The 26516-nt window shown below is 53.3% G+C and overlaps 10 protein-coding genes across 10 annotated transcripts; 7 read left to right on the forward strand and 3 right to left on the reverse strand.

Annotated features, from left to right (window-relative positions):
- Positions 1-778: 778 nt before the first annotated feature.
- Positions 779-1264, forward strand: J4E93_005728 (uncharacterized protein; the record flags this gene model as incomplete). Its single annotated transcript, XM_049343648.1, has 1 exon — positions 779-1264. One exon carries the CDS (start codon positions 779-781, stop codon positions 1262-1264), a length of 486 nt encoding a protein of 161 aa, XP_049198881.1.
- Positions 1265-1710: 446 nt separating this feature from the next.
- J4E93_005729 (uncharacterized protein) lies at positions 1711-3158 on the forward strand (the record flags this gene model as incomplete). The annotated part of the gene is made up of 3 exons (XM_049343649.1): positions 1711-2084; positions 2155-2253; positions 2306-3158. The coding sequence occupies 3 exons, from the start codon at positions 1711-1713 to the stop codon at positions 3156-3158; spliced, it is 1326 nt and encodes a 441-aa protein (XP_049198882.1).
- A 407-nt stretch (positions 3159-3565) lies between these two features.
- On the reverse strand, positions 3566-4231 carry J4E93_005730 (uncharacterized protein; the record flags this gene model as incomplete). The annotated part of the gene is made up of 1 exon (XM_049343650.1): positions 3566-4231. One exon carries the CDS (start codon positions 4229-4231, stop codon positions 3566-3568), a length of 666 nt encoding a protein of 221 aa, XP_049198883.1.
- Positions 4232-5758: 1527 nt separating this feature from the next.
- J4E93_005731 (uncharacterized protein) lies at positions 5759-9829 on the forward strand (the record flags this gene model as incomplete). The annotated part of the gene is made up of 1 exon (XM_049343651.1): positions 5759-9829. One exon carries the CDS (start codon positions 5759-5761, stop codon positions 9827-9829), a length of 4071 nt encoding a protein of 1356 aa, XP_049198884.1.
- A 369-nt stretch (positions 9830-10198) lies between these two features.
- J4E93_005732 (uncharacterized protein) lies at positions 10199-11073 on the forward strand (the record flags this gene model as incomplete). Its single annotated transcript, XM_049343652.1, has 2 exons — positions 10199-10336; positions 10420-11073. The coding sequence occupies 2 exons, from the start codon at positions 10199-10201 to the stop codon at positions 11071-11073; spliced, it is 792 nt and encodes a 263-aa protein (XP_049198885.1).
- A 315-nt stretch (positions 11074-11388) lies between these two features.
- J4E93_005733 (uncharacterized protein) lies at positions 11389-12299 on the forward strand (the record flags this gene model as incomplete). Its single annotated transcript, XM_049343653.1, has 2 exons — positions 11389-11529; positions 11613-12299. The coding sequence occupies 2 exons, from the start codon at positions 11389-11391 to the stop codon at positions 12297-12299; spliced, it is 828 nt and encodes a 275-aa protein (XP_049198886.1).
- Positions 12300-12673: 374 nt separating this feature from the next.
- On the reverse strand, positions 12674-14994 carry J4E93_005734 (uncharacterized protein; the record flags this gene model as incomplete). The annotated part of the gene is made up of 2 exons (XM_049343654.1): positions 12674-14714; positions 14762-14994. The coding sequence occupies 2 exons, from the start codon at positions 14992-14994 to the stop codon at positions 12674-12676; spliced, it is 2274 nt and encodes a 757-aa protein (XP_049198887.1).
- Positions 14995-15415: 421 nt separating this feature from the next.
- On the forward strand, positions 15416-16194 carry J4E93_005735 (uncharacterized protein; the record flags this gene model as incomplete). The annotated part of the gene is made up of 2 exons (XM_049343655.1): positions 15416-15452; positions 15563-16194. 2 exons carry the CDS (start codon positions 15416-15418, stop codon positions 16192-16194), a joined length of 669 nt encoding a protein of 222 aa, XP_049198888.1.
- Positions 16195-16507: 313 nt separating this feature from the next.
- On the reverse strand, positions 16508-19219 carry J4E93_005736 (uncharacterized protein; the record flags this gene model as incomplete). Its single annotated transcript, XM_049343656.1, has 3 exons — positions 16508-17883; positions 17931-19149; positions 19208-19219. 3 exons carry the CDS (start codon positions 19217-19219, stop codon positions 16508-16510), a joined length of 2607 nt encoding a protein of 868 aa, XP_049198889.1.
- Positions 19220-23849: 4630 nt separating this feature from the next.
- On the forward strand, positions 23850-24504 carry J4E93_005737 (uncharacterized protein; the record flags this gene model as incomplete). The annotated part of the gene is made up of 2 exons (XM_049343657.1): positions 23850-23963; positions 24022-24504. The coding sequence occupies 2 exons, from the start codon at positions 23850-23852 to the stop codon at positions 24502-24504; spliced, it is 597 nt and encodes a 198-aa protein (XP_049198890.1).
- Between the last annotated feature and the right edge of the window lie 2012 nt (positions 24505-26516).

The following is a 26516-nucleotide window of genomic DNA, read 5'->3' on the forward strand; positions in this document are numbered from 1 at the left end:
ATGTGATGTATGCCGCCATCGAAACAGCATTGGTAGGATGTCGCATTGTTGTGGCACGATCGCCGCCTGTACGCCTTCAGAATGTTAGAAACTGCACATGCATGCTAATCGAATATCAATAAGCGTAGTCGCCGACTACAGGAAGACAGACATTTGAGGCGAACACGCGATGGTGGTTGTGAGAGGTGAAGAGGCCAAGTGTTACCTGCAGCGCTCTTCGTGACACGCGCTAAGATTGCGCGCCTCCACCCAGGTGCACACTCGAGCACTTGCATCATCCAATACAGTACTAACGACGCTGCATTTTTCCAACCATGGCATTTTGGCTTCACGACGTCGCGCAGGAGCCAGCATCAGCCGCATGACTGATATCTCTACCTCGGCTGCTGCCGCCTGCTTCTGATCCGGCGGTTCTTCTGCGCAGCACACCAAAGCCTTGCGCCACAGTCTTACCAGCAACTGTTATAGGAAAGATACCATCAGCAACCTACCTTTCACAGAGACGCCCATCAGCGCTTGATTTATTACTAACCACATACTTTGACGAGAGCAGTGCGAAAATGAGGATAAAGAGGAAGCCACTGATGCACTGGTTGCATTTTGGACACAGTACACCACTTTTCCGCTTTCTACCATGACGGCAACATCCGAACATCTCGAAGCTTTTGCATCCTTGACATGGGCTACACCGTACCTGACATCTCCCAGCTGGATTGCATGTGACCGCCAGCGAGGCACCGAACCGGGTGAAGATACGGACCGATTTTGTCGCGACACAATGCGCGCGAACAACGGCGTGAAAAACTGGCTCGAGCTGTACGAGAAGCCGGCGCCGGGCGCCAAAGTCACCAAGTCGATATCTCTGATCAAGTATGGAACCGGCTTGAACGGCTTTCCCGGCATCTGCCACGGTGGCGCATTATTGACACTCATGGATGAAGCAATGCTGCATATCCTGGTTGCCAATACTGTGCTTGAACATGGCCTTGGCTTTATGAAAGTAGGGGAAGACTATTGGAGACTCCAGCTTCATGATGGAAAGTCGGCACAAGAGGTGCTTAAGGGCCGATTAGCCACAGCTACTATGGACGTGAAGCTTCTGGCGCCGGTGTTATGCCCTGGTGTTGTCGGCATTGAAACGATTGTAGTTGGGGACACAGGGAACAAAATGCGGATGAAAGCCACGATGAGGGATCGACAGGGCAAGCCGCTACTTACGGTCGAGGGGCTGTGGATCAAGATTCGCGGTGCTGCAAGACTATAACCACAACAACCACCAGCGTGCGAAGCATACTACAAGAATCACACACGCTTCTACAATTCTCCGTCTCACTCTATATTTCCTATCGCAGCCTCGAGTAACCTGCCACCCAACGTCTATCCCCATCGCACGTGCGCAGGGATCCCGGATGATCTCGCATTGATCTCGGGCACGCTAACCCACCCGAGCCCTGTGAGCTATTGGTCCTTCCTGCAACGGTAAACCTCCGAAATCAATGCCTGCAGCAATATGTGCACTGCGCAGCATGTAAACACACATGCCATCCCTTTGGCCTACCATTCGTTATGACGTCTAAGGTGGCCTAACCTACTTCGCACCACACCTTCGAGTCAACATCAAGGTCTCTGTATACTTAAGAGCAAGCCTACATTGGTAGAGGTTTGGTCAGACTGCACGATTAAGTTGTCGAGTCCTCAACACAGTTCAAGATGCATTCCATTTTGGCTTCCGTCTACGCTCTCTCTTCCCTGCTTCCCTTCGCCGTTGCCCAGACCTCCGGCACGTTCAACACCCTCACTTTCAATGTCGCTGGTCTTCCTGCTGCCCTGAACGGTAACGATGTACCCGGTGATAAGACAACAAACACTGCTCGTATTGGAAAGTTGTTCTCTCAATACGATATCGGTGTCATCAACGTTCAAGAGGACTTCAACTACCATGCCACACTATATGCCAACGACGATCACCCATATAGGACGCCTACCAGCGGAGGAGTGCCATTCGGCAGCGGCTTGAACACTTTGAGCAACTATCCTTACACTGGTTTTCAGCGAGTCAAGTGGAACACGTGCAGTACTTTTGAGTAAGTCAAGCTGAAACGATGACACAAACACATTGCATTGTACGGCACTGACATAACACTCTGTCAACAGTAGTGCGGACTGCCTCACACCCAAGGGCTTCACTTTCATGCGTGTCAAGATTGCCGAAGGCGCAGTAGTCGACATGTACAATCTACACGCCGATGCCGGGTAAGTCACCCTACTTCATCCAACCCTATGACAACTCACTAACCCTCCATAGCACCACAGCTGCCGACAACAAGGCCCGCGCAGCCAACCTGCGCCAAGTTTCCGACTACATCAAGGCCAACTCCGTCGGCAACGCCGTCGTCGTCTTCGGCGACTCAAACTCGCGTTACACACGCACCGACGACATCCCCGACGTTTTCAAGACCGAAAACGGCATGACAGATGTCTGGCTCGAGCTCGTCAAGAACGGAGTCCCACCTGCCAAGGGCGCCGACGCGCTTCTCTGCTCAAACCCGTCCACAACCAACGAGTGCGAGATCGTCGATAAGACCTGGTACCGCGGCTCTGACGCTGTAACGCTCAAGGCCACGAAGTTCGATTACGCCGGCCACATGTTCCTCCAGGAGAACGGCGACTTGTTGAGCGACCATAACGGTGTGCTCGTAGACTTCTCCTGGAGCCTGAATGCCCGCCGAAGCGTCTCTGATGTGTTTGGCGGTGAAGAAGGTACGTGGTACAACGATCTGAGCGCCGTCTCCAGTCTCGCCAGCCCGAAGGTGTCTTCCATCACGCTCCGTGGTAAGGAGCGTGTTGATGCAGTTTCCGTTAGCTTGGCTTCTGGACTGACGCTTTCGCATGGTGGGACTGGCGGCGAGGCGACTACGTTGACTTTGGCTGCGGATGAGACGCTGACTTCTGCGCAGCTGTGTCAGGGTCAGAAGAACGGTAAGACGAGGATCTTCTATGCGTTGTTTACGACTAGTGCTGGGAAGACGGTTTCCACTGGCGTCAAGACGGATGACTGTGTTACAAGGACTGCGGGGACTGGTCGTGGTATTGTTGGCTTCCTTGGTCGTTCGGGCGATGAGGTTGACCAGTTGGGATTCATCTACTCGAGCGCTTAAGAATGTTTGATGGACGTTACCCTTAGTTGCATTAATGAAACGTGTCATACCCCTACGACTCAATGCGATCAACAATAATTGAAAGGTTAAATGCCTGAATGAACATAAGTAGTCTGCTCTAGTAATCGAGTAAATACTAACTGCAAGCACATGTGAACTGTACTGGCGATATCTGTTGTTACATTCATCTGTTCTCATATCCTACATAGCCATAAAGCAAATTCGCCTCCTTAAAAAGTGTGTATCAAAGGAAATGACAAGAAAGAAACCACACAAGAAATCAGATCATCCTCCAACTTTCGTACTGTTGAAGAAAGAAACGTAACATCTTGCAGTCGTAGTCGAAAACTCATAAAAGATCAGATGAGGCCAGCTCTGAGATTATACCATGACAGAGACGTCGGTCTCTAAGCGTAAACCCAGTACTGCGCTTCATAATCCACGGTAACCACCTGCCCAGGTGTCATACCATCGCAAGTTGCCGGTGCCATTCCACCCACAGTGTTGAGACGGTACACCATCTTGACACCACTAGTCGAGGCCGTTTGCGCTTCAAGCCTGAGCCACTTTACATCCTTAGTCGCATCGGGCGCAGGCGTATCGTCGACTTTCTTAGCCACCGTGTTGCCAAGACCAAGGATGTCGAAGTCGGGAGTAGTGGTGTCGAGGAAGAAGTGTGTGCCGATAGACGCGGACTCCTGGACGCGGCCTAGAGATGCAGTGCCAGCGGTAGGGTTCGATGAGATTTCGCAGGAGGCGTTGAAGAGTTGGGCTAGAGCGCCAATTGCGGCTGGTGTGGCTGTCGCGTTGCTGCATGTGTAGTTTTGTGTACCCATGCCGAGCGCGACAAGAACGAGAGACATGTCGGCCGTTGGCGGTGGGAGCGCAGAGCTGGGCTGCTGGATGCCGCTGAGGTCGCAAGATGGTGCTCCAGGTTGCGCAGGCTCTGCAGGCGCGGTAGTGTTGGCAGTGTCGTCGCAATCCTGACGAGGATGGATTTGTGGGAGGCGCGAAGGCGCGCTCATGGCCATTGGAATGAGCGCAAAGGCCGTGAGAAAGAGGGAGGCGTGCATGTTGACGATTGTCGGTAAAGAGGGCTTTTGAAATTCGAGAGACTTTTGTGTATCCTAAAGTTATGGATAAGAAAGAAGGTGTTGTTGGAATTAACGAAGATGCGAACGAATGTAGAGCTACCAGAGCCCGAAGAAACGAATGAAGAATGAGATAAGGAGGCTGAAAGGCTGAAAGCTGGATAATTGCGCTTGCTCTGGTCCAACCTGATGAAGACGTCAGACGACTTATATAAAGTTCTGTCATCCCTTCGTCGGACCTTCTCAGGTAGCTTCTACATGGATTTAGATTGCAAATGCGGGTGATAACATGTCAAAACGTTTGACATGATCCTTAGGTCGATGTTGGTGTTTCGACAGGATCAAGATACGTTGGTACATGGATTAACGGTTGAAGTACCGTGGTGTCGGGCGAGAATGCGGTTTCGCGTAGGAGCATGCGTCGCGAGTCAGTATGGCCAACGGTCTTCTGAAACGAGGCATCCCAGCCTTGCGGTAGAAGAGCGTTGACGACGTTTGCAAAGACAAACAACCCGTGGGTCTTTCGATGCTGGCCAAGCTGCTAAGAGATTCTGAAGATCATAACAGGTTGTCAATATAACCCGCAAAGCTCAATGGCGCGCTGCGAAGTCCGTGTTGTAAGATTCGTCGTGCACGCCACGATGCGCCGTCGTCGAACCTAAGGCGACGAGAGCCCTAGCTTTCTTAGGAAGGAAGCCACTTCAGAAGAGCCGCAATCTCACCCTGTCTGCGGCGTAGCCACAGGGAAATCTCATCAAGGACAGAAGTTCCATGTGACTACTAGACAGTGTTGCTGAAACTGGTACCTGGGTACCTGCAGAACCTGCCACAGAACCTGAAACGTGGGGGATGAGCTGACGGCCCGAAATGGGGCAGGAAACATATCGTGTGCAGTTCGTCCGCTATCACGCTGAAACAACCGCGACCGCTACCCAACTACGCCGCAGTCGTTGAGATGTCTCGCGATGCTTTTGCCGCGTGTTGGTCTTCACGTGGGCCGCTCGCCGCCTGCAGGCAGGATGTCATCACCCGTTTCCCCAGACGTCGAACGTAACAGAAACCTTACCAGCGTAGAAGTGAGAAGTCGGTCCGCATTAGTGCAAGGCCAGCAGAAGGCCAGCCTGCACCTCCAGGTTCGAGACCGTGCGGTGGCTTGCCCTAGATTTCCGAGGTCAGCACTTGTGGCAAAACGTGAGTGGGCAAGTGCGATGGCCGTGTTGAATACGGCGGTGTAGCAAAGATCGAGAGAACCGTTCCGGCGACAGCATCGTATCTAAGATCACCGGCGTTGCTCGAGATTCGGAGAGTCGCGTCGCGGTCATCCGAGTGAGACGGCCATATCGTCGGCCCTGAGTTCACCGAATCGAATCAAGCTAGCGTCTTTGTTGTTTCCGCAGCTCCGCCTCAGCACACGTGTGTGCACTACGCAACGCCCTCATGTAGAACCTCTTTAGAAATACGCTGCCTCGGTTCTTTAGGTATGCGATAGTAATCATCCCAGAATTCACCATGGAGCGAAGAGTGAGCCTCAAAGACCTCATCCGTAATGCTGGCGTCATACCCGTCGAACAGCGCCAAGCAGTCCTTCCGGCCCCAACACAGCCGGCAATCTCAGTCAGCGACGAGGACATCTCACAAGCGCGAAACATCCTGCTTGAACGAAGAGCCAAAAACCCGGAAAGCAAGAATGTATTGAAGAGCATCTTCAAAAGCTCGAAAGAGAAGGACAAGGGACAAGATGGAACGCAATTCTCGCAGGAGGAGCTCGACCAGGCCTTGTCCGCCGTCATCCGCAGTCCTACGACTGGACCCGGCCTGATCCAAGCTTTTCTCACTCTGGGTGCGAAAGTGAATATCATCGAGACAATCGACAAGAAGCGAAGATCAAGTAACCAGGCCAACACTGCATTGCGCCGCCGTAGCACTGTATTGCAACAGGCTGCAAGCCTCAGGAAAGCCGATGGTGTCAACATCCTGGCCGCCTCTGGCGCGGACCAACAGACCTTGGACGAAGGACTGAAAGCTGCTCTGGCTGCTGGCGATCAAGAAAGTATAGGCCTCTTACTGCGTCACGGAGCAGACCTGAACAATTTCCCCAATGCTTTGGCCAATGCAGTCCGATCGAATGACCTGAACTTTGTCAAGCTCTTGTTGCGAGCACCAAAGCCACTGCGTGCTCAAATTATCAACTCTTGCTTACCTGCAGCGGTTCAGCAAGGCTCGGATGCCATCATATCTCTGCTGATAGCATACGGCGCTGACCCCAATTTCGACTCCGCAAGCGCTCTCAACATGGCGATTGGAAGACAGGCCTACAAGTTGGCCATCGCTTTGGTCGCTGGCCCGATCCGTCTTAACGAACCGAACCTGCAACATGCGCTCGACACTACCATGAGGCTCCCGACGCGGCAGGCAACGCTGCAGTTCCTACAGCTCTTGTTCTGCTGTGGGCTACCTCCCGATAGTCGTGGTCTCCCGGACTTCATCATCTGTCTCGCAAGAAGCAACGACACTGCTGGAGCGAAGATGATGGTCAGCTATGGCGTACCGACAACGGCTGACAATGCGGAATGTCTGAGAGAGGCCATCGAAAACTCAAACTGGAGCTTAGTGGATGCCATCCTCCAGACGTCCATTGCCCCTCAGCATGCGACAGCAGCGCTAGCTGTTTTGCCGACCAACACCCCACAGCCAGATAGACTTCGCGTAGTCGACGCCTTGCTACAGAAAGGCGCATCAGGTCCGCCTCTTGGTCGATTGCTCACACAAGCCACCAAGGAGAAAGACACTCAGTTGATCGATCTCCTTCTCGGCGCCGGGGCGCCTGTCGATTCAGGCGACAACGGCGCACTCCATTTTGCAGTGGTCAACCGCGATGTCCGGACCCTGAAGTCTATTCTCAACGCTCGTCCCCCACCGGAGACCCTAGCGAACGTATTTCCGCTCATCTTCCGTACTGATGGAGTTTCGGTGTCAGAACGACGCGAGATTGCACGGCTACTACTAGAGTACGGCGCAAGTGGTCCTGGTGTTGATCAAGCACTAGTCAACGCAATTGCAGACACGTCGGCTGGGCGGGATGGGGCTCTGATAACAGACCTTGTTCGAAAAGGCGCAAACGTTGACGAAAGAGCCTTGTCGTTGGCAGTGACACAAGTCGACATATCTCTTCTGCGTCTGCTCTGCAATACTAGACCCAAGTCCTCAGCGACATCAGCGGCCCTACCTCTCGCCTTTGACTCACGAGCTGGCAGACATTCAAAAACACTCGAGATCATTGACTTGCTCCTGAATCATGGAATTGAAGAAGAGCCAGCTAGTCAGACGTTGCAGATTGCCATCAATGGCGGCCCCGAAAACATTGACATCATCGAGCGTCTTCTCACTGCCAGCCCTAGACTGCTAAGCACCGCGTTCAAGTACACGACAGCGATTGAAGATCCCCATAAGAAGGCACCAATACTCGATGCTTTACTGAAGCTGGGAGTACCACAAGACGCTCTGGACCAAGCCCTTGCCGCGGAGACACGACAGGCGGTTGCCACAAATGACACGACCAGTACTAGGTTGCTGTTGGGACAAGGAGCATCTGTGAGTCACAACGATGGCGAAGCGTTGAGTGTTGCGGTAGCTTCAGGAAACAGCTCGCTAATGGCATTGATACTCAGTGGACGTCACCAACCATCACGATCTAACGTCACGAGGTCGTTCCGTACATTGTTCACCGACGACAAGTTGATGCAAGATCGAAAGAAGGAGAGCATTGGTGAAATGGCACAAGAGCTACTTGCCCGTGGAGTTGAGCAATCCGCAATTGACGCAGCTCTACGACTAGTTCTCAGCAACGAGCATAGTAAGTATACGGAGCCCTGGATTGATCTGTTGCTTCGATATCACGCGGATGTCAACACGGCGGATGGGGCGTGCTTCGTTTTCGCAGCACAAAAGCACAGTCACACCATCTTTGAGAAGCTCATGCGTCACAAACCCAAGTTCAACGTCGTCGTTCCAGCGTTATTGAGTTCCAAGCTCCAAGACGAAGTAGTCGTCGCCGCAATACAGTCATGCCTCGATCACGGTTGCATACTTGAACAGCTCAGTGTCGGCTATAACAAGCCACCGATACTCATCACCACCATGACTGTGTACCCACGCAACAGCGCCCTCATCACGCTACTCTTGAAGCACGGCTTGAACCCGGAAATAACCATCCCCACGGTTCTCCATTCGTCCTGCGGACCCGAAACTGTGCCCGCACTGCTTTGGGCATTAGCTCAACCACAAAAGCGCATTTCGGACGCCGTTATCTCCGCCCTTTTGGAAGCTGGAGCATCCGTTGACCGACTTTCTGCCGCTTCGGAGACTACGGCACTTATGCTCGCCGCTCGTGAGGGGCGTCATGAGATAGTAAATGCACTAGTCGTGCGGGGTTCGGATGCGGATCTTCGGGATGTCTGGAACAAATCCGCACTCTTCTACGCTAGCAGCAGTGTGTCTGGGGAAGCCACAGTGAAGTCACTAGCGCCATGCTCGCTAGCAAATGATGGTGCCTTACATGAGTCAGCAAGAGAACTCAACGTCGAGGTCACGAAGGCCTTGTTGGAGCATGCTCATGATCCAAACTATCCCTCCCGTCTTCATGGAGGCAGAAATGTTCTCGGAGAGGTATGTCTCAACGCGAGGGTCTCCACATCCGCGCATCGCTCGAAGCTTCGCCAGCTACTGCGTCTTCTCTTGACCAAACGCGTAAACCCCAAATTCCGCGCTCGCAACGAGAAGTCCAGTGTCATCCTCGCGCTCGACAATGCCTACAGCGCCCTTCCAATCACGGAGGCCCTGCTAGAGACAGAGATATGGCAAGACCTCAATGATGAAGCACACATCTACTGCGATGCAGCCTCAGGCCTTCATTACTCACCCTACTCCTACGTTGAGCTAATCCCTACGCCCGCCCGCGCTCCCGTCAAAAAGGCCCTACTCGATCTCCTGCGCGACAAGGCCTGTGTTCCAGTCTACTACTCCTCGTCCGCACTCCAACCCGTCGGCGCAACAGGCATCCCACCCGCGATCGCCAAACTCGTAGACAAGCAAAAGGAACACGAGCTCTCCATCCGCCACGAGAAAGAGAAGTTCGAGCACACTCGCACAATCGAGGAGACAAGTCACAAAGACATCCTCCGACGCAAGCGCGAGAGCCAAACCGTCGAACTGGAACTACAAACCAAAGCAACCCAACACTACACCGCCCTAGAGCAGCAAAAACACGAATTCGAAGTCCACCGCGTGAGGGAGGCGGAACGCATGAAGCGCTCGGAACGAGTGGCCTGGCACAACTTGGTACAAGAGCAAGAGCGCGATGCCGCTGCGGCACGGGCGGCTACGGAGGAGAGGAAACTGAGGGAGGCTATGGCGGCTGAGAGCAAGATGATTGAGCAGCGGAAACAGGAGTTGGAGCATAGGGCTGGGGTGGAGAGGCGGATGTTGAAGGAGAAGGAGGAGCATTATGAGAGGAATGTTAAGAGGCAGAAGGAGGTTAGGCAGATTGAGGGTGGGCCGCCGCAGTGGGGGACTGTGGATTAGTGGTCATGATGGGGAGGTAGTGGGATGATATCACGAGTTTCTTTTGGGTTGGCGCAATGGCGTGGGTCGAAAAATAGGTCTACACCACAGTCGAAAGCATTCAATTATTATGGCTACACTTCAGTATTGGGCTCTACTATTTTCATCGCATATACATGTAGACTATTTACCTTCACTTTCATCGGCGCGCGCATCTAGGGTGCCCGTTTCCAACGCGTCTCCTTGGCAACGCGCTCACCTTCACTTCGCTCCTTCCTCATCAAAACACCTTACCATGTGCGCATTTGCCGAACTTACAAACAGTCGCCTCTACGACCGTTACTTCTCCACAACACCACAAGCTCAAGCCACAGCAGCACCACTACGACGATGCATCCGCATCAGCAATACAGAGTCCAGGTCAAGGAAGAGTACGATGAGCTCGGAATCTGGGTACCGGTGAAGCAAGAACGAGAGTCCGCAGAGAGACTTCCCGGCGCATTCATGAAAGAAGAGCCGACCAATCATGTAAGTTTGTTCAATCTCAAGACGAGCTCGCCAACTCACAATCTACTTTCTGTTCTGACACGCGCTAATTGGAACTTCACCAGACCACCACTATCCACAACAAACCGCAGAAGAAGAAGAAAGCCAAGCCAACCGAACCCTTAACAAAGCGGGAAAATCATGTCCAGCGTCTCGAGACGATGAATTCCCTGCTCCGCAAAGACCTTAGAGAGGCCCGCGACGGAATAACAGCACAGCGGCTGAGAGATCTTGAGACCCAAGTCCACCTCCTCCAAGGAGTCGTGGGACCAGACAAAACCAATATCCTCAGAGATCTGAAGCTGGAGAATCTGCAACTACAGAAGAGGATTGACAATGTGCAGCGGGAAGTCGATAACGCAAAGCGAGACATTCGCGCGTACAACAACGGCGCCGAGCATAAAGAAGACAAGGCCATGATTGAAGCACTGCAGAACAAACTTGTACAAGCAAAGGCTCAGAACGAATCGGCGGCGGTTCGTAACCTACAGAAGAAGCTGAGAGAGGAAGAAGTGAAGAGTATCAGAGCTGAGAAGCGGGTGCGTAGGGCTGATGAGCGTTTAGCATATGCCCTGGGCTTGATGGGACATACGGATGAGGAGATTGTGCAGTATATTGAGGACGATGAGAGGCTTGTGGAAGAGCAGATGCGTACCGATGAGGCGTCGCTTGTGAGCGAAGAGATCATCAAGGATGAAGAGCTAATGGAGAATGAGTGATGGTGAGCAACGCAAGAGATGCGCGATAGGTTGCGCCGAGAAGATAGGCTCTTCTATGGGAACTATTATGGCTTGAACTTCGCATGTTGCTATGCTCTTCCAATCGTGGACATTCGCACACCTTGAGGGTTCGTCACCTCCGATGTGTCCAATTATTATCGCATCGCCTCGGCAACGCACTCACCTTCACTTCGCTCCTTCCCCGTTCGTGAACTTCGCCACGTGCACGCTTGCTAACATCACAACACCCCGCCTCTCCAATCTGAACTTCTCCACACCACTTCAGCTCCGACCCGCAACGGGGACCCAGCCACTATGGGACGATATCAGCAGTACGCGCAAGTCAAGGATGAGGAGGAGGGTGACGAGCTCGACAACTGGATACCGTTAAAGCAGGAGCAAGGACTCGCAGAGTCAGTTCCCGCCGTTGTTCCCAAAGCTGGATCATCTGGCGAGGTAAGTGCACTCAGTCTACAAACAAGCTCACCGAACGACACACTACTGTCCTCTAATGCATATACTAACTACAACGTCAATAGGGCACTCTTACTTCCTATAGACGCGAGAATAAGCGTAATCGATTTCGAGAGATCCACCGTTCCACCGGTAAACGAGGACGCAGACCAAGAGACCCCCAGCGACTACCAAAGAGAGTGTACCTAGCAGAGAAAAAACGAAGAGTTGAGGCGATGAGCTACCAGCCGGGCAAAAAAGAGATCCGGGATTCTCAGATCCAGCAAGAGCTCTCTGACACCCACAAGATGATAGCAGACCTTAGAGCACGCTCACAAGTGGGTGCACCGAATACACAAGTTTCGCCTCCTCATCACGTACCCGAGTCAAGCGTCATCACCACGGTAACAAGTACCATAGCAGCATTAAGAGCGGATATAACACGGCTGGAGCAAGAACTAAAGGAAGCATGTCGGCAGGGCGAAAACGCCATACGTGATGCTCGCGCCGGTGATAACAACAACGACAACAGCGATGTTGAAGCGCTGGAGAAACAGCTCGCGAGGGAGCAGGGAAAGGATAGGGCGATGGTCAGCAAGCTGCAGAAAGCTCTTAAAAAAGAGCAGGACAAGAGTGAAGAAGCGCACAGTGGCTCACACCAGGTCAACGAGCAGGGGGCTGGTATGACAGGCTGGCCAGGAATTCGTGGTCTATCGATTAGGCAGCGAGTCAAGGTCGAGGATGAAGATATGGAGTTGGAGGACGGAGAGTAGCACGGATGGTATTGGGAACGACAAGTAAAGCTTCTGTATTTGTGGACAATACTCGTCACGAAGTTTGGAGAAAGTTTAAGAGATTGCATGGAGGAGTGAGCAACACCCATCGTGAGCGGAAAAACGAGCAATAGTGATAATGTAGCACTCTCAAGATCACGATATATCTGACCCAACATCGTATGCCGCGTCATGCCCTTCCCCTCTCATATGCGACGTCACACTTCCGAATCGAAACGCGAGATAATATCCATTCATTCTCTGACCAAAATGGGGTATAAACTACATTTCCCTTCTCATCCTCCTCACATGAAAAATCATACCATCGTACCATCATACAGCCTTATACTATCATCCCAAACCCACCAACCCCCTCACTGTAACTCAAAAACCCCACTAACCCCCTCAAACTCCTCAATACTCCCTCCCACCTTCTTAGCATCCCCATAATACCTAATCCGATACACTCCCTTCTCCACCCCCATAATCCCCGTATCCCAACTAATAGTCACATCACTCGTCCCCGTAAGCCCATTCACCCTCTTCCACTGATACACCAACTCCCAATCCTCGTCGTTCTTAACCTGCGTCCACTCCCCACCACCATCAGTATCACTGCTCTGTTTCTCTATAGCAGCAAACGTGCCTTCAAGACGGAGGTTGTTACGCGGATTCGCGCCGACGAACGTCGCGGAGACGGTGGCGCCGCGGGCGTAAAGGGGCAGGACGTCTTTGGTGACTTGGCCGAAGGAGCGGCCGAAGCCAGCACCGTCGTAGACGACGCCGGTGATGAGGGAGATGGATTTGTCGCGGTTGTCGGGGGGCGAGGGACCGGGCGGAGGGGGAGAAGATGAGGAGTCGGAGAGATAGGGGAGGTATGTTAGAGTAGAGTTGATGTAGGCGTTTAGGGTGTGGGGGCCGTAGAGGGTGGATGCGCCTTCGTAGCGCTGGATGCCGTATTCTTCTTCCGTAGCGATGTAGTGGGTGTAGCTGTTTGCTGGACCGCCTAGGACTACGATGGGTGAGGTGGCTATGTTAGAAGAGATGATGGCGTTGTGGACGGCTTCGCGCCAGCGGCGGCCGGACATGGTTGTTGCCTCGCCGGGGGAGACGATGATGACGAGTTGGCCGACACGGAGGACTTGGATGTCGACGATGTTTGGGGACCAGGGGTATGGTACGTTGGCTTGTCCGACGTTCAGTAAGACGGGCTTCGGGTACTGGCACTCCTTTTGCTCTTTGCTTGGTGGTGCGATGGCGCTGCCGACGAGGTTCCAGAAGGGATTCGAGGGCGCACCGGGGTCGTTCTGGACAAAGTCAAAGGCGCCAGGGCCGTCAGATGTGCCAGCAGCGAAGGAGTTACCCATGGCTGCTGGGCATGTATGGACGACGGATCCATTGCTGAGGGTGAAGGTGAAGTTGGAAAAGTCGACATAGGTGTGGAACGAGCGGACCTTGCCGGAGATGGGCGTGAAAGCATTGAAGTCGTAGATGCTCCTGGCACCCTCGGCCTGACGCCTGCCAATCTCGTAGCACGACTTGTGGCCTCCGTCGTCCAGGCCGAAGAACGGTCCACGACCGTGGCAGTCTTGGCTCTTTCCTCCGCAAGTGCTGTCGTTGAGTCGGCACTGCTGGCCTGACCCGTCTTCGCAATAGGCGCCGAGTACGTTTGGGGTCGTGTCACCGACGTTGGCTTGTGAGAAGCCTGCCACAAAGCCCTCGGCAGCATTTGAGTCGGCAGCGTTGGCCTCCATGTCTTTCTCCAGCAAGTATGCGGCCACGCCCTTGTTGTCTCCAGCAATGAGCGTCTGGTTTCCAAGCATACTGGTGCCATGAACAGGGAACCAATTCAAAATTCCAATGCTCTTTCCATCACTGGCTCTCGTGAACTTCAAAAGTGTCATGGTCTTGTCCACATTGTCCGTGTAGCGATCGCGTTCTGCTTGGGGGTTGGCAAGGTAGGCGAACAGACTGCGGTTGATGTTTGCATCAGCAATCTTCGCACTGCCAGCGCTGACAGTTCCCAGGGTAAGTCCTTCATGCGCCCTCTTGATAGACAGAAGCGTTCCGTCCACAATCGCGCGATAGCTCTGCTTGTCGAAACCCTGACTCGTGATCTGCGGGAGGAGGTAATTCAACCAGGCTCCCGGTCCGGCATGGCTGTGCGTGCCTGTCACGGCGACATTGTTCTTCCCGTATACAGCGTATTCGGAGCCCATGGCCTGGAGCCCTTCCAAGATGCCATTGCGGATGGCAGTGTCTCCAGACTGTGTGTCGAGGACGAGGTACACGAACCGTTCGCTGGCTTCGTCCGGGTTGCCGACGATGAAGGCGCGGGCGTAGAGGCGTTGGCGGAGTCCAGATCCGATTTGCGACGAGTTGGCGTAGCCCATCATGTTGAGCTCGACGACGGGACTGTGGCGACGTTAGTACAGTCGCACAGTGATCTCCTCACCACCTACCCAGTGATATCCGCCTTGCCAACGCCGACAAGGTACGAAGAAGCGTCACCGGCCTGGCCTCCATCCTGCTTCTCGCTGTTGAAGACATCCTGCTGGGCTCCAGTGTACGTCTGATCGAGGCGCGCATGCCAGAAGTCGACGACGGGGAATCCGAGGTTGATAACGAGCTGGGCGATAATCAACGAGGCAACAAGGGCCGCACCCAGTGCGACTGCGATGTGTGAGCGCGCCATGGACGCGAAGAGATGTCTGGGCGGAAGTGTGCGGAAAGAAGCAGGAAGCCGCTGGACGGGGCGCGGCGAGGTTCTTGTACGCTACTGCTGGCACCGGAAGCTACGCGTGCCAGACGTGTAGGTGTACAGGGTTGCACATGGGCGATAGATAGGCAGGGGAGACAAAGTATCGCCTCTGGCCACACAGCAGCGCGAAGCTTGATAGTCGCGCCCGGCACCTGCATTGCATGACGTTGCGGGGTTCCTCGCCGTCTGGTTGGCGGGGAGCCCGGACGCGACCACGCAAGGCCCATCCGCCTAAATCTAGCGGGCCTGCTTCTCTAGTTTCGCGACACCCTTCCAATACTTCAAACTCACCTGCGCATCCAATACACCACCCACCTCGCCCTTATCCCGGCCCGCTGCACGTCGCTTGCCCGCCATGCCCCTCATCCAGGAATCCTACGACCATCTCCCTTGTACGTCCAATTTGCGACATGCCCCAACACAGCAAACATGTCCGATGCGCCCAGTCACGCGCGCCATCTGGACTGATAACCCCCGTTATTGCCTCGCTAACTGCTTGTAGATGTTGATACGGAGCTCGATGCTGCGAGCCTGGTCGCTGCTAGACATGCCATCAACGCCGATATCAGGGCCGCGGGCGTAGACACGACAGATATGCATCCCGCGCTTATACCAGCAGTCACGAAATACACACCTACCTTTTCCGATTTCATCACGCGCGAACATGCGCGCCTCGACGATCACCCTACTTCGAAGCTGTCTGGCGTCGATTTGAAGCGCTATGAGGATCTCGATGCGCCGGAGAGCACTACCCCGACTAGCGACGAGGAGAGGCCGGAGCTGCTGGAGCGGTGGAATAAGGCGCTCAAGCAGGCGTACACGAGCTCGGAGTATGTGCAGGGCAGGCTGACGCAGTTGGGCTTGTTGGAGAAATTCGGGAAGAACGCGTGGCTGGTTGGGAACTCGCAGTTGGAGGATATACTCAAGGGCATCGAGGCTGAGCTGGCGGATTTGGGCAAGCAGCAAGAAGAGGTGGAGATGGCGAGGAGGTCGCAGCAAGATAGCGCGGGTGCTGAGCTCAAGACGCTCGAGGAGACATGGAAGAAGGGTGTAGGAAGAGTCCTAGAGACCGGGGTCGCGGCTGAAGGGTTGAAGCTGCAGATTTTGGAGAAGAGGAGGGCAGGCGCAGTTTGAAAATTTCATCACCAGCGAGTGAAGAGCATAGTTGCATGATACCCATTACACATCATTACAAAGAACACCACACTCACACACACACACCATGAATCATTACTCACAGTTCAGTCTTGAAATGAGTGTGCAACTCAGTGTCATTACTAGGAACTATATAGCTAAAGTAGCAGGGGTACTCGTTTATAGAATTGAAAACACGCCTCATTCGCCATCGCTGCTCTGCTCATCCGCAAAAACAAGTCAAGGAAACCGTTTCATCCCTTTTTGGGTATCGAACTCCATCGTCATTAGCTGAAATGAAAGAGACCATCCACTAGTACACAATACGCTCGTCAAAGACGGGTGCCTCGCGCGAGTGACCGTCCTCGACACCCTTCCAGTACACCTTGCCCTTCTCGTTGAAGGTAGCCTGCTCGTCCGTGATGACGAGTCCGGGGACGGTCTTCTGGGTGTCCCTGATTTCGCGCGTGCTGATGCCCATGTCGTCCTTTACGATCCAGATCACGGGTGTGGGGCTGGTGACGGAGGGGTTGAAGAAGGCGCGCTTCTGGATCTCCATGGGCAGCGGCTCTTGCGGCTGGTGGTAGAACTGGTCGAGGGACGCGGAGAGGTTGTGGATCGAGTGCTTCTCGGGGTTGAACATCTTGGCCAGGAATCCGGGCATACGAGTGGGCTTGGGTGCGTAGCTGGGGGTAGCATCGGTAGTGTGGACCTTCTCGCCGTTCTGAGTGTGCATGCCGTCCTCGTGGTGGCCGTTGGTGTGGAGGCCGTGGGCAGGGGACGGGTCGCAGTAGGCCAGGCGAGCTTCCTCGTGCTTCAGAGCGAATTTCAGTGTGAACTGGAAGACGAGGGTGAGGAAGAGGAGCAGGCACATGATGGCCAACGGACCGACAGCCTGGATGTTTTCGGCCGTGGCAATAGCAAATAGACCGATAAGGCAGATCTCAGACAGGTAGATACCGGTCATAAGCTGGCGAAGGGCCTTCTGGTAAGCCTCGCCCTTGGTGTCCAGGTTGGTCTCGTACACGTAAAGGAAGTTGTACCTGAAGGCAACGTAGATGAGGGAAAAGCCAATGGTAGCGAAACCGAGGATAAGAGGTGCAATGCCAGAGTAGGTGATACCAATGACAGCCAAGTTGACCCACTTGGGGTACTCAGATCCCCACGATGGAGCCGAGAGCTTAGTAAGCTTGTCGAAGATCTTGCGAGGTGTCTTGCCAGGCAGAATGCGGCCCAGGAGCACGACAACGACGAAGCCTCCGATGTTGAGCAGAGTTCCAGCAGCCGATGAGAGACCCAACAGGATGAAGTAGCTGATGTAGAAGTTGGAGGCTTTAGGCAAGCTTGTAGAGAGCAGAGTAAGCACGCTGCCGGGGTTGTCGATAATATCACTGATGGCAGACGTGACGGCGCTAGACAGGGTTGCCACAAGGAATACCTGGACGACCTGGAAGGCGAAGTACCAGTTCTGAGTCTTGAGCTCGATCTGACTCCATGTAACGTAACCAGCCAGCTTGGCCATCAGGCGACAGACGATCGGCACGAGGGCCATGAGCACAGCAAGCATGACAGCTGGTAGAAGACCGGTAACAACACCCAGGATAACCTTAGGGATGTCTAGAATCCACTCGAGCCAGGAGAATTGGTCAGCAAGGTAGTTGACGTTGGAGATTAGACCGACAAAGGCAACTGTGTACGTCAGCGGAATTCTGTAAAGTGTGTACCGTGAGTCTTACCGGGAATTGCGAAGAAGATGATCATAACAGTGATGAAGGCGGTAGCGACAGCCCAGCGGGCAAGGTGCTCCATGGGCTTGATCTTGAGATTGCCCCAAACGACCTCCTGAGGCACGATACCTAGTTGGCGTGCCTTGAGCTTCTTGTCAGGTCGGGTCTTGCTGCTTTGCATCATCTGCCAGGCGTCCTGCGCATGCCTCTGGGTATCAAACTCGAGGAAGACGGCTCCGACCAACTCACCCTGGCCGTTCCAGTGCTTGTCTTGCTCTTGGGTGATCTTGGGCATGAGCTCAGCAAGGTGCGATCGTCCGTACTCGATAGTGTCAACCTTCTTGCCGATCAGGAACTTGAGCTTGTGGGTGGGTCGCTTCTTGGGGTCAATCCACTTGGTGCCATCAGATACGTCGCTGGCGACAAAGTGCTTCTTGCCCTTCTCTGCCTTGATTCGGTTCATGTTGGCTTCACGCAAGAGTTGATTCTCGCCATCCTCCAACTTCATAGCAGTCTTGTCACGGTCCTCAACCAAGTCGTCCAGTTCCTTCGTGTTTGAGGCGACCCAGGCATGCTTGACGCCGGGGAACATCTCGAAGAGGGCAGACTGCGACATGGTCGTTGGGACGTTGGTGAACAGAATGGTACGCGAAGACAGGCGACTGGCTCCCCATGGCGAGCGACGGTACGCTTGACGGAGGTTGACGACGTAGAAGGACTCGCGGGCAATGATGCACATAACCATGCTGAGGAAGATGAAGGAGATACCGGCATGGGCATAGTAGCGGTTGACATTCTTGCCTTCGGGGTTGACGTTACTCATGGAGAGAAGATCGAGCTGCTCCTGGCCTGCCCCTCCAGTTGCGTTGACGGGGAAGAGAACGGGCCATGTGACAAGACATCCCAGGAAGCAGGTGACGATGAGGACCTTGAAGAAGCGCACGAACAGGTAGCCGTCAATGGACTGGTGGTCGAGAATGTACTCGTCCTTGAGGTTCTTGAAGTCTTTTATCCATCCTAGGAAGCCTCCACTCGGCGCGGGTGTCTGTCGTTGCTGCCCCAGGTGGTTGAGATAGGTTCTCGGCGCATAGACTCGACGGAAGTATTTGCGCGCGATAAGGAAAGCGACGACGAAGGCGAGCGCAAGAATGGCAGTCGGCACCAGGGTGGAAACCAGACTGGAAAGGGAGTTGGAGGATTCTTTCTGGGCTTTGCCAACTTCACCACCCTTTGTTATGATTAGCGCGCGTTCATGTCAATGCTGTCGCGATAGTGGGGGAACTGACTGTAGACGACATGCTGGGCAACTAGGCAGTCGCGTGCCCGTGGGGTTGAGGAGGAGAAGCAGTGAAAGGAAGATGCTTTCTAGGAAATGAGGAGGCTCTAGGACTGCATACAAATAAACAGGACTGCGGGCGCTATACAAGGAGTCCACAAGCCCTAGTGTGACGTCGTGGTCAAAGCACACTCCACAAATCGGTCCTATCGCGCGACTCGAGCCAGTGCGCTAACGCCTTCAGCTTAGCTGCGCGCATCCAGCTTCTGGACCCTGACACTTCTCGTCGGCGTGCATCACCAGCCTCAATTGCTGAAGCCTTTTCACTACGTGGCGTTGCAGTGAATGCAGCTCGGCGTGGCCGTCGAGCGGGACTTTCCCACCACCCATGTCCGGCTCGAAACGCGTCTTCATGTGAAGGATGCGCGACAAGGGCCCAAGGAAATTACCGAGCTGGCGGAAAAGCAACCTTGTGATTCGCGACATGCGGCGCAAATCCAGTTGAGAGAACATTGCCAAGCTCCCAGCCTCGCTAGCGATCGCCCTGGAAGCGGTACGACAATTACGTCAATCGAGCCTTGTCCGCTGCCGGCTACCCCTTCTCCCTGTCAGGTGTCACCTTGTTTGAAAGCGACCGACGATACACGAACAAACACGGCACAGAACCGACTATGCGTTGTTGCGGTTAAGCAGCCGAAACTATGACGATGCCATCTCACCGTACTCTGTGCGCATCCTATCACCATGGACTACACACAGACACGACACAGACACAGAAAGCCTATTCTCCCCACCGCATCTGGATCCCGCAGTGATAGTCACAATTGATTGACACGCGCAGCCGCTCCTCGCACACAGCGGGAAGGATTGACAACTCCACACCCCCTGTGGGAACCGACGATCTAGATTGAAGCCACATCCCGTCTCACCACGTCTACGATCTCATCTGCGGCTGCAGCCAATCCCCTGGCCCCTCTTGTGATCTCCACCAACACCAGGTGACGCGCAATATCGACGGGATAGAATTTGAGTTTTTGTCTTTTCAGCTCGCTGCCCCTGTTTACACATGCGGGTACACGTGGCGCAGCTTCCAGACCCTGCGTTTTTCGCTGCACCGCCACACGTTCACACCAATCTTTTCCGCGGGGTGTGCGCAATCGTTCTTACGCGCTTGGGCTAGGTGCGCTGCGATTCACGGCCGTTCCAGAGGGATGATGCAATCGCAGAGGTTGTCTTCTAATCAAACCGCCGACTAGTTGGTATGTGCCATCGAGCCGTTGGCACTGCCGCCCGTCGATGGAAAGGTAGTATCGTCATTGTCTGCATCAGACGCACCAATGCCTGTCGTACTCACATGAGCCGATGATGAACCTTCTTTGTTCTTTCAGAGTTTGCTTCAATAGGACCGAACCAGCCGTTGATCTCTTCAGAAACCATAGATAGGCGATACGCGATATTAACCACCGAGCCCCCTGCCCACTTCGGCACTGCCGCTGCGAGATGGCTTATGGACGATGCAGCGCGCCGTAGACATGTGCTCACCACATGCAAGGAGAACAACGAGCATGACCTTCTGCAGACTATATCACAAAAGAGAGGGTAAATTTACGACAACCACGGTTAACGTAGGCGCCCATGTCCTCTAGGAACACGAACGATGCTCTTTTCGCGCCATCGCAGTAGGCAAGTAGGCCCCTCACTTCAACATTCGGGATACAACCATGGACCCTTCAGACAACAGAATGCAGCAGGCGACTATCGATCATGTGACAACGTTAGGTGCTAGATGAGGGCTAGCGCATATGTAGCATTGTGGCACAGCTGCGGGGACAACAACATGTGAGGACTGCGATGATATCACCGTGCCACTGCACATTTGCACGTCGCGATTTCAATCATGTCGCTTTGTAACGTTTGCAGGTCGATACCGTTTCGCAAAGTCATCACACGAGAGAAACATGATCACACGCTTGAAAGAGCTGGCTTTAGGTTCAACGCAGTTGGGCGAACATCGTCGATTCCTAACGACAATCTTCCTTGGAACGAGCGACGATGCACTATTGCAGAGATGGTGTCTCGCGCGAAGACATGCCCACTCTGCGCATACATCCTGCTGAAAATCAATCAAACGAGTTGGTGCACGACGTGGGAGAGGGGAAGAAACTCCTTCACATTGGAAACAATCAAGACTGTCGTTCCACAGAATCCCATGGTGTGGATGAGATTACCTGGCGCTAAGGAGTCGCATAAGCCCTTCCGAATCGCCTTAGGTACTCCACACTGTGTTGTAACTTCCTCTTGGTTGCTCGTCTACATAAGGTTACTATTTGGTAATTTTCATGCACGCTGAACAATGAGAAAATCCTAAACTGACTGGATAGTACAGACGACCCATTAAGGCGAATCTGCGACCTCACTAGTGTTGTTCTAAGAGAGACACTGCATCCTAAAACATTGGAACGTATGCTATCTTGGCTGGACAAATGTAACACTAGCCACTCCTGGTGCCATGATCGATCAATGCGACGAGTACCCCTGCCTACACGAGTCTTGGACGTGAGCATGCTTCCTGGACGAGAACAAATGCTCGGTATGCAGCAGCCATGGCGAGATCAACTTCGGGGTGAAAGTTGCAAGCTTCTGCAGACTTCCGAAGGTCAGACGGGTCTGTATGCGGCGTTGAGCTACTGCTGGGGCACCACCTTACCCTTGACGACGACTACAATCAATTTGAAGAACCACGAGTCTGGTATAGGCTTCAACAATCTACCGCGAACCTTACAAGACGCTGTTATGGTTGTACGATGTCTGGACATTGGATACATCTGGATTGATTGCTTATGCATCCTGCAAGACTCGAAGAGAGATTGGGAACACGAATCTGCACATATGGTAGATGTATACTCCAATTCATCTTTGACGGTAGCTGCTTCACGAGCAGAGCACTGTGGGGAGGGATTCCTTGGTCCTCGCGAACTAAATCCTCCATTATGTGTGAACATCAAAGACGAAGGAGACTCGTTCGATCTGTTCTTTCAAACAGCTCCCATGCCAGTTGACGAGGTTAGTTGAACTCCCTGAGTTTGGCATTGTTCAATTGAAATTTTCTAATACCTTTAGCCTTTGAATGGTCGTGGATGGGCTGGACAAGAAAAAGCACTCTCCCGTCGTGTCTTGAGCTTTGAGACTGGCGAAATAACCTGGAGATGCCACATGAGGAGTAAGAGCGAAGAGAAGTTGAGACCAGTTAACTGGGCGTACCTTCACGAAGCTTGCCACGGGGATACCATTGAGCAAATGGCACGTACGCTAAACCAACCTAAACGTTGCAAGCTTTATCAATGGAATGATTATATAGAAGATCATACCTTACGCGAAGTGAGCTTCAACAAAGACACCTTTCCAGCGATGGCTGGCGTTGTTCGAAAAGTACAAGAAGCCACCGGGGCCACATATTACGCCGGCTTATGGAAATCGCACTTTCTTGACGGCCTCCTATGGCACTTTTATCCGCTGTGGTACTACCTTCCGGACCAGTGGTCTCTCATCCCAGAGGAAAGAAGAGGAGAGAAACGACGAGGTCTTAGGAAACGGCAGGTATGGACTGCACCGTCGTGGTCGTGGGCATCTGTCAAAGGAATCATTTGTCACGATTATCAAGACAGCCTCGAGGCTAACTTCATGTGGGTCGATTATTGTGCCCATCTCGAAGAGTGCAACATCACTCACAGAGGCTTGGACCCCTTTGGCGAAATTACAGCTGGGTTCGCCCGCATCAGAGGACCGTTAACTCTGGTCACACAGGTCAAAGCTGACACAGATACGGTACAGTATCCATCGTGTAAGCTTCAGCTCAGAAACGGCGCACTGGTCAATGCTTTTGCTATGTTTGACTCTGTCGACTACAGATCCTGTAGTGTGATGATGATTACCGGCCACATAGGCATATGCATCGAGAAGGTCGAGGGAACGACGGATACATATACTAGGGTTGGCACTGTTGAGATCAAGAGGAAATATCGAGGCCCCGGGAGGGATACTGGCGATGACGATGAGTATACTATCTACAAACCGAGGTCGATTCTCACTGCTGCGGATCATCTCCCAGCACGTACTATCACTTTGGTTTAGTTCTCGTCAACTCCAGCTCGTATTGAAGTGGTATCGTCCATCAGGGTCCGTCTTACTACCTCTGAAGATTATACACCACCTTCGACGATAGTGATTGCTGCTATTACTCCCCCGGTACGATCACGTCAGTCTTTCCGGTCAAAACAGCAAACGAGACTTGAGTAGCGCGTGCCCCGCAATCGTTGACTGGATCGAGTATATACCGACGATACCCTCACCGCAGCGCGTCGCAGTGCAAACGCTCTAGACGGCTCTGATTCGTCGTCCACTCACCTTTACTTCGAGATGTCAGTCACGCTACTATCGCTACTTCCGCAACCCCCTCTCCTAGGTTTTTTGATACCCTCTTTCGCTTTATTAGCACGCCTTCCAACTCCTCTCACGCTATCAAAATCTCGCTTTTGATCACCACCGCACGGCCAGTTTGCTACCACTCCCTGCGACATTCCTCTCCGCACGAGGATCACCGCCCATCCACTCGCCTTCCATCAACAATTACAACCCCCGAATTCCCCAACAACATGCCCCCGCCGAATCCCCCACCCTACGACACGTCCATATTCGGTACATACCTCCCACTCTCAGCGCGCCACGGCGTCCAGGCAGCCCGTCGTCTGCCGCACAACTCCGGCCCCGTACGTCCACCCTACCTCGATGCAGTCGTAGGCGTCTCAGTCCACTAACAACAACCAGATGTTCAACCCCCACACCCGGATCAACGAAGCAATCAATTCACTATGCGCATTCCGCCACTCCATGTCCGAGCTCGAGACCCAGCACCGCAGCGCTCTCGAGACTAAAGACGCTGAAATGGCAACCCTCCAGCAGCGCTTCAACGGACTAAACACACTACATCGTTCTACCAAGGCTCGAATCGACGACAAAGTCCTATTGCAGGGCAAACTGCAAAACGACATGAAGATACTGAAGCGGGAACTCGCGGCTGAGAAGGCAAAGAAGGGTATTGTTGACGAGGATATGGAAAAACGGTTGGGAGAGTTGCGACAGGAGAATGGCTTGTTGACTGCGAAGGTGGCGGGACTGGAGAAGGAGCTTGCGGATGAGAGGGCGAGGGGGAAGGAGAATAGGGATGCGAAGAGGGAGTTGGAGGTTATGAAGACGAAGTTGGCGGATATGGTTAAGGGGGAGAAGGTTAAAATTGAGGTTGTTGAGTAGGGGGTGATTAGGGGTTTGGTGGGCTTGGGGGATGGATGTGAGGATATATCGTGTAGGTTCATGGATGCGATGAATGGGCTTGTTAGGAGTTGGTCTGGGGTATTTGCATGCACTGTTGCATCAAATCTTGGTCTCAAAGACTTTCTAATGTATTACGTGTGTTGATCACCACCTTGTTGTAGAAGTGCTTCTCGCCGTTGTCTCATTCTCGTCTCTTCCATCTCCAACCACTCTACCTCCCTTTTTCGCTGCGCCTCCACATGTGGCGAGACTTGTGACGTCGAATTGTTCGTTCCCGGGACTGGTATCATCTCCGCGTTCCTGCTATCACCTCCATCGTCCCTTCGGACCGCCCCAGCCTCATCCGCTCGCCCATGCTCTTCTATCCCATTATACGGCAACTCTCCCGGTTGATCCTCAGCTCTGAGCTCGTGCGCTCCTCCCATCGCGTATTTGTACGAATGCGAGCGATCTAGTTCTTGAGTGAGGCCGTTGCCTGACATCTCTTGGTATTGCGTTTGGTATGCGCCAGCCGTAGGGGCGGACTGATCTGCACCCAAGACCATCTTATCGCCGTCGCCTTCTCGTCTTGCTAGTTCGTCGTCGGTGAGGGTGGTCGTGGGTGGTTGCGCCCTCCGCTTTTTGCGCCGCCAGAAATACCATCCGCCTATTATGAAGGCGAGAACGGCGATGCCTCCTATTGCTATGCCGGCAATTGCGCCACCACCTATGCCTCGCTTGGAAGTGCCGTTTCGGCTGGGTCTAGGGCGTGAGGTTCCAATTTGAGTAAAAAGAGTTGGCTCCAAGGTTTCTTGTTGAGGATGCCGGAACTGATGGCGGGTTTGTAGGTTTCGAATCGACAGTGAATAAAATTGCCTGGTAGGGACTTGTTTGGAGAGAAAGAATGAGTCCATCTATTGTTTTAGCTGGTTCCCCTCCTGTTATCGTAATGGACGGTAAACGGGGGTCACTGGAGAGTAGTTGAAGTCGAAGCGAAGGTGATGGTTCTACCATGATGGTCGGGAGCTGTGAGCCACTCCAGGATAGAACTGTCGGATACTCAAATGAGTCAACCGCTGTGTCCCACAGCTTGACAATTGTTGCGGTGGACCATGTTGTTCCAGAGGCTTGGTCCGTCATTATCGGTAGTTATGCAGTGTCACAGGGACTACGCTATGTGGTCGCTGCCCGTAACACAGAATGAGATCAATCCACGGATATGCGAGTGTACCTAGGTAAATATGACGGGGGTCAAAAGACGTAGCTAGATAGCAACGGAGAATCATCTGCTTTGGCATCATGCACAACGCTCTAGGATATATGCCTGTGACAGGACCGCGTCGTGGGTACAGCCTGAATGGGGCTATCAGCGCACAACCTTGGAACAGTTGGAACCATCAATTTATAGATTGTGTGCCGTATGTAGTTTAGCGGCTACCCTTCTGAGCGTAGGCTAAATGTGGTACTGGCTGTGCATGTCGTCTATTCGCTAGATGGCCTTTTCGCCCTCAACCCCATCAATCTCAGCGAACGTTGATTCGGCATGCTGAGACTGGCACGGGCTGTGCCGTGCAGGGCGAAAACGCAGCTTACATTGACATCGGTCAACCCACTCGATGTTTCATGCCCCGACAAAGTCAGCCACAACGCCTCCAAGGCTACTTCTCCTTTTTGAGCTCGGCAACTGCGCGCAACGGTCTCCGCCACCAAGCCTCGCGACGTTCACACATCTTCACACCAAACCACTATTCCGCGCACGATCTCATAATCGTTCTGTCGAACCTTGGGAACTCTCCCCATTTGCTTCCGTATCGTTCATCTCCTTCGCTGGCGTCACAAGAACATTCATTCAGCCTCTCTGCTCCCATCAACCTTCCCACCCCCTTGCATCAAAAGTGTCGCCTGTCTCTTCCGTATTCTTTCCTCTTCCATCTTTAGCCATTCAAGCTCTCTCCTTCTCTGCGCTTCTATATGTGGCGAGGTATGCGAAGCAGTATTATCGTTTGCCGGCA

Source organism: Alternaria ventricosa (genome assembly GCF_023758065.1).
Source record: "Alternaria ventricosa strain BMP 2768 chromosome Unknown scaffold_9, whole genome shotgun sequence".
In the NCBI taxonomy this organism is placed as follows: Eukaryota; Fungi; Ascomycota; class Dothideomycetes; order Pleosporales; family Pleosporaceae; genus Alternaria; species Alternaria ventricosa.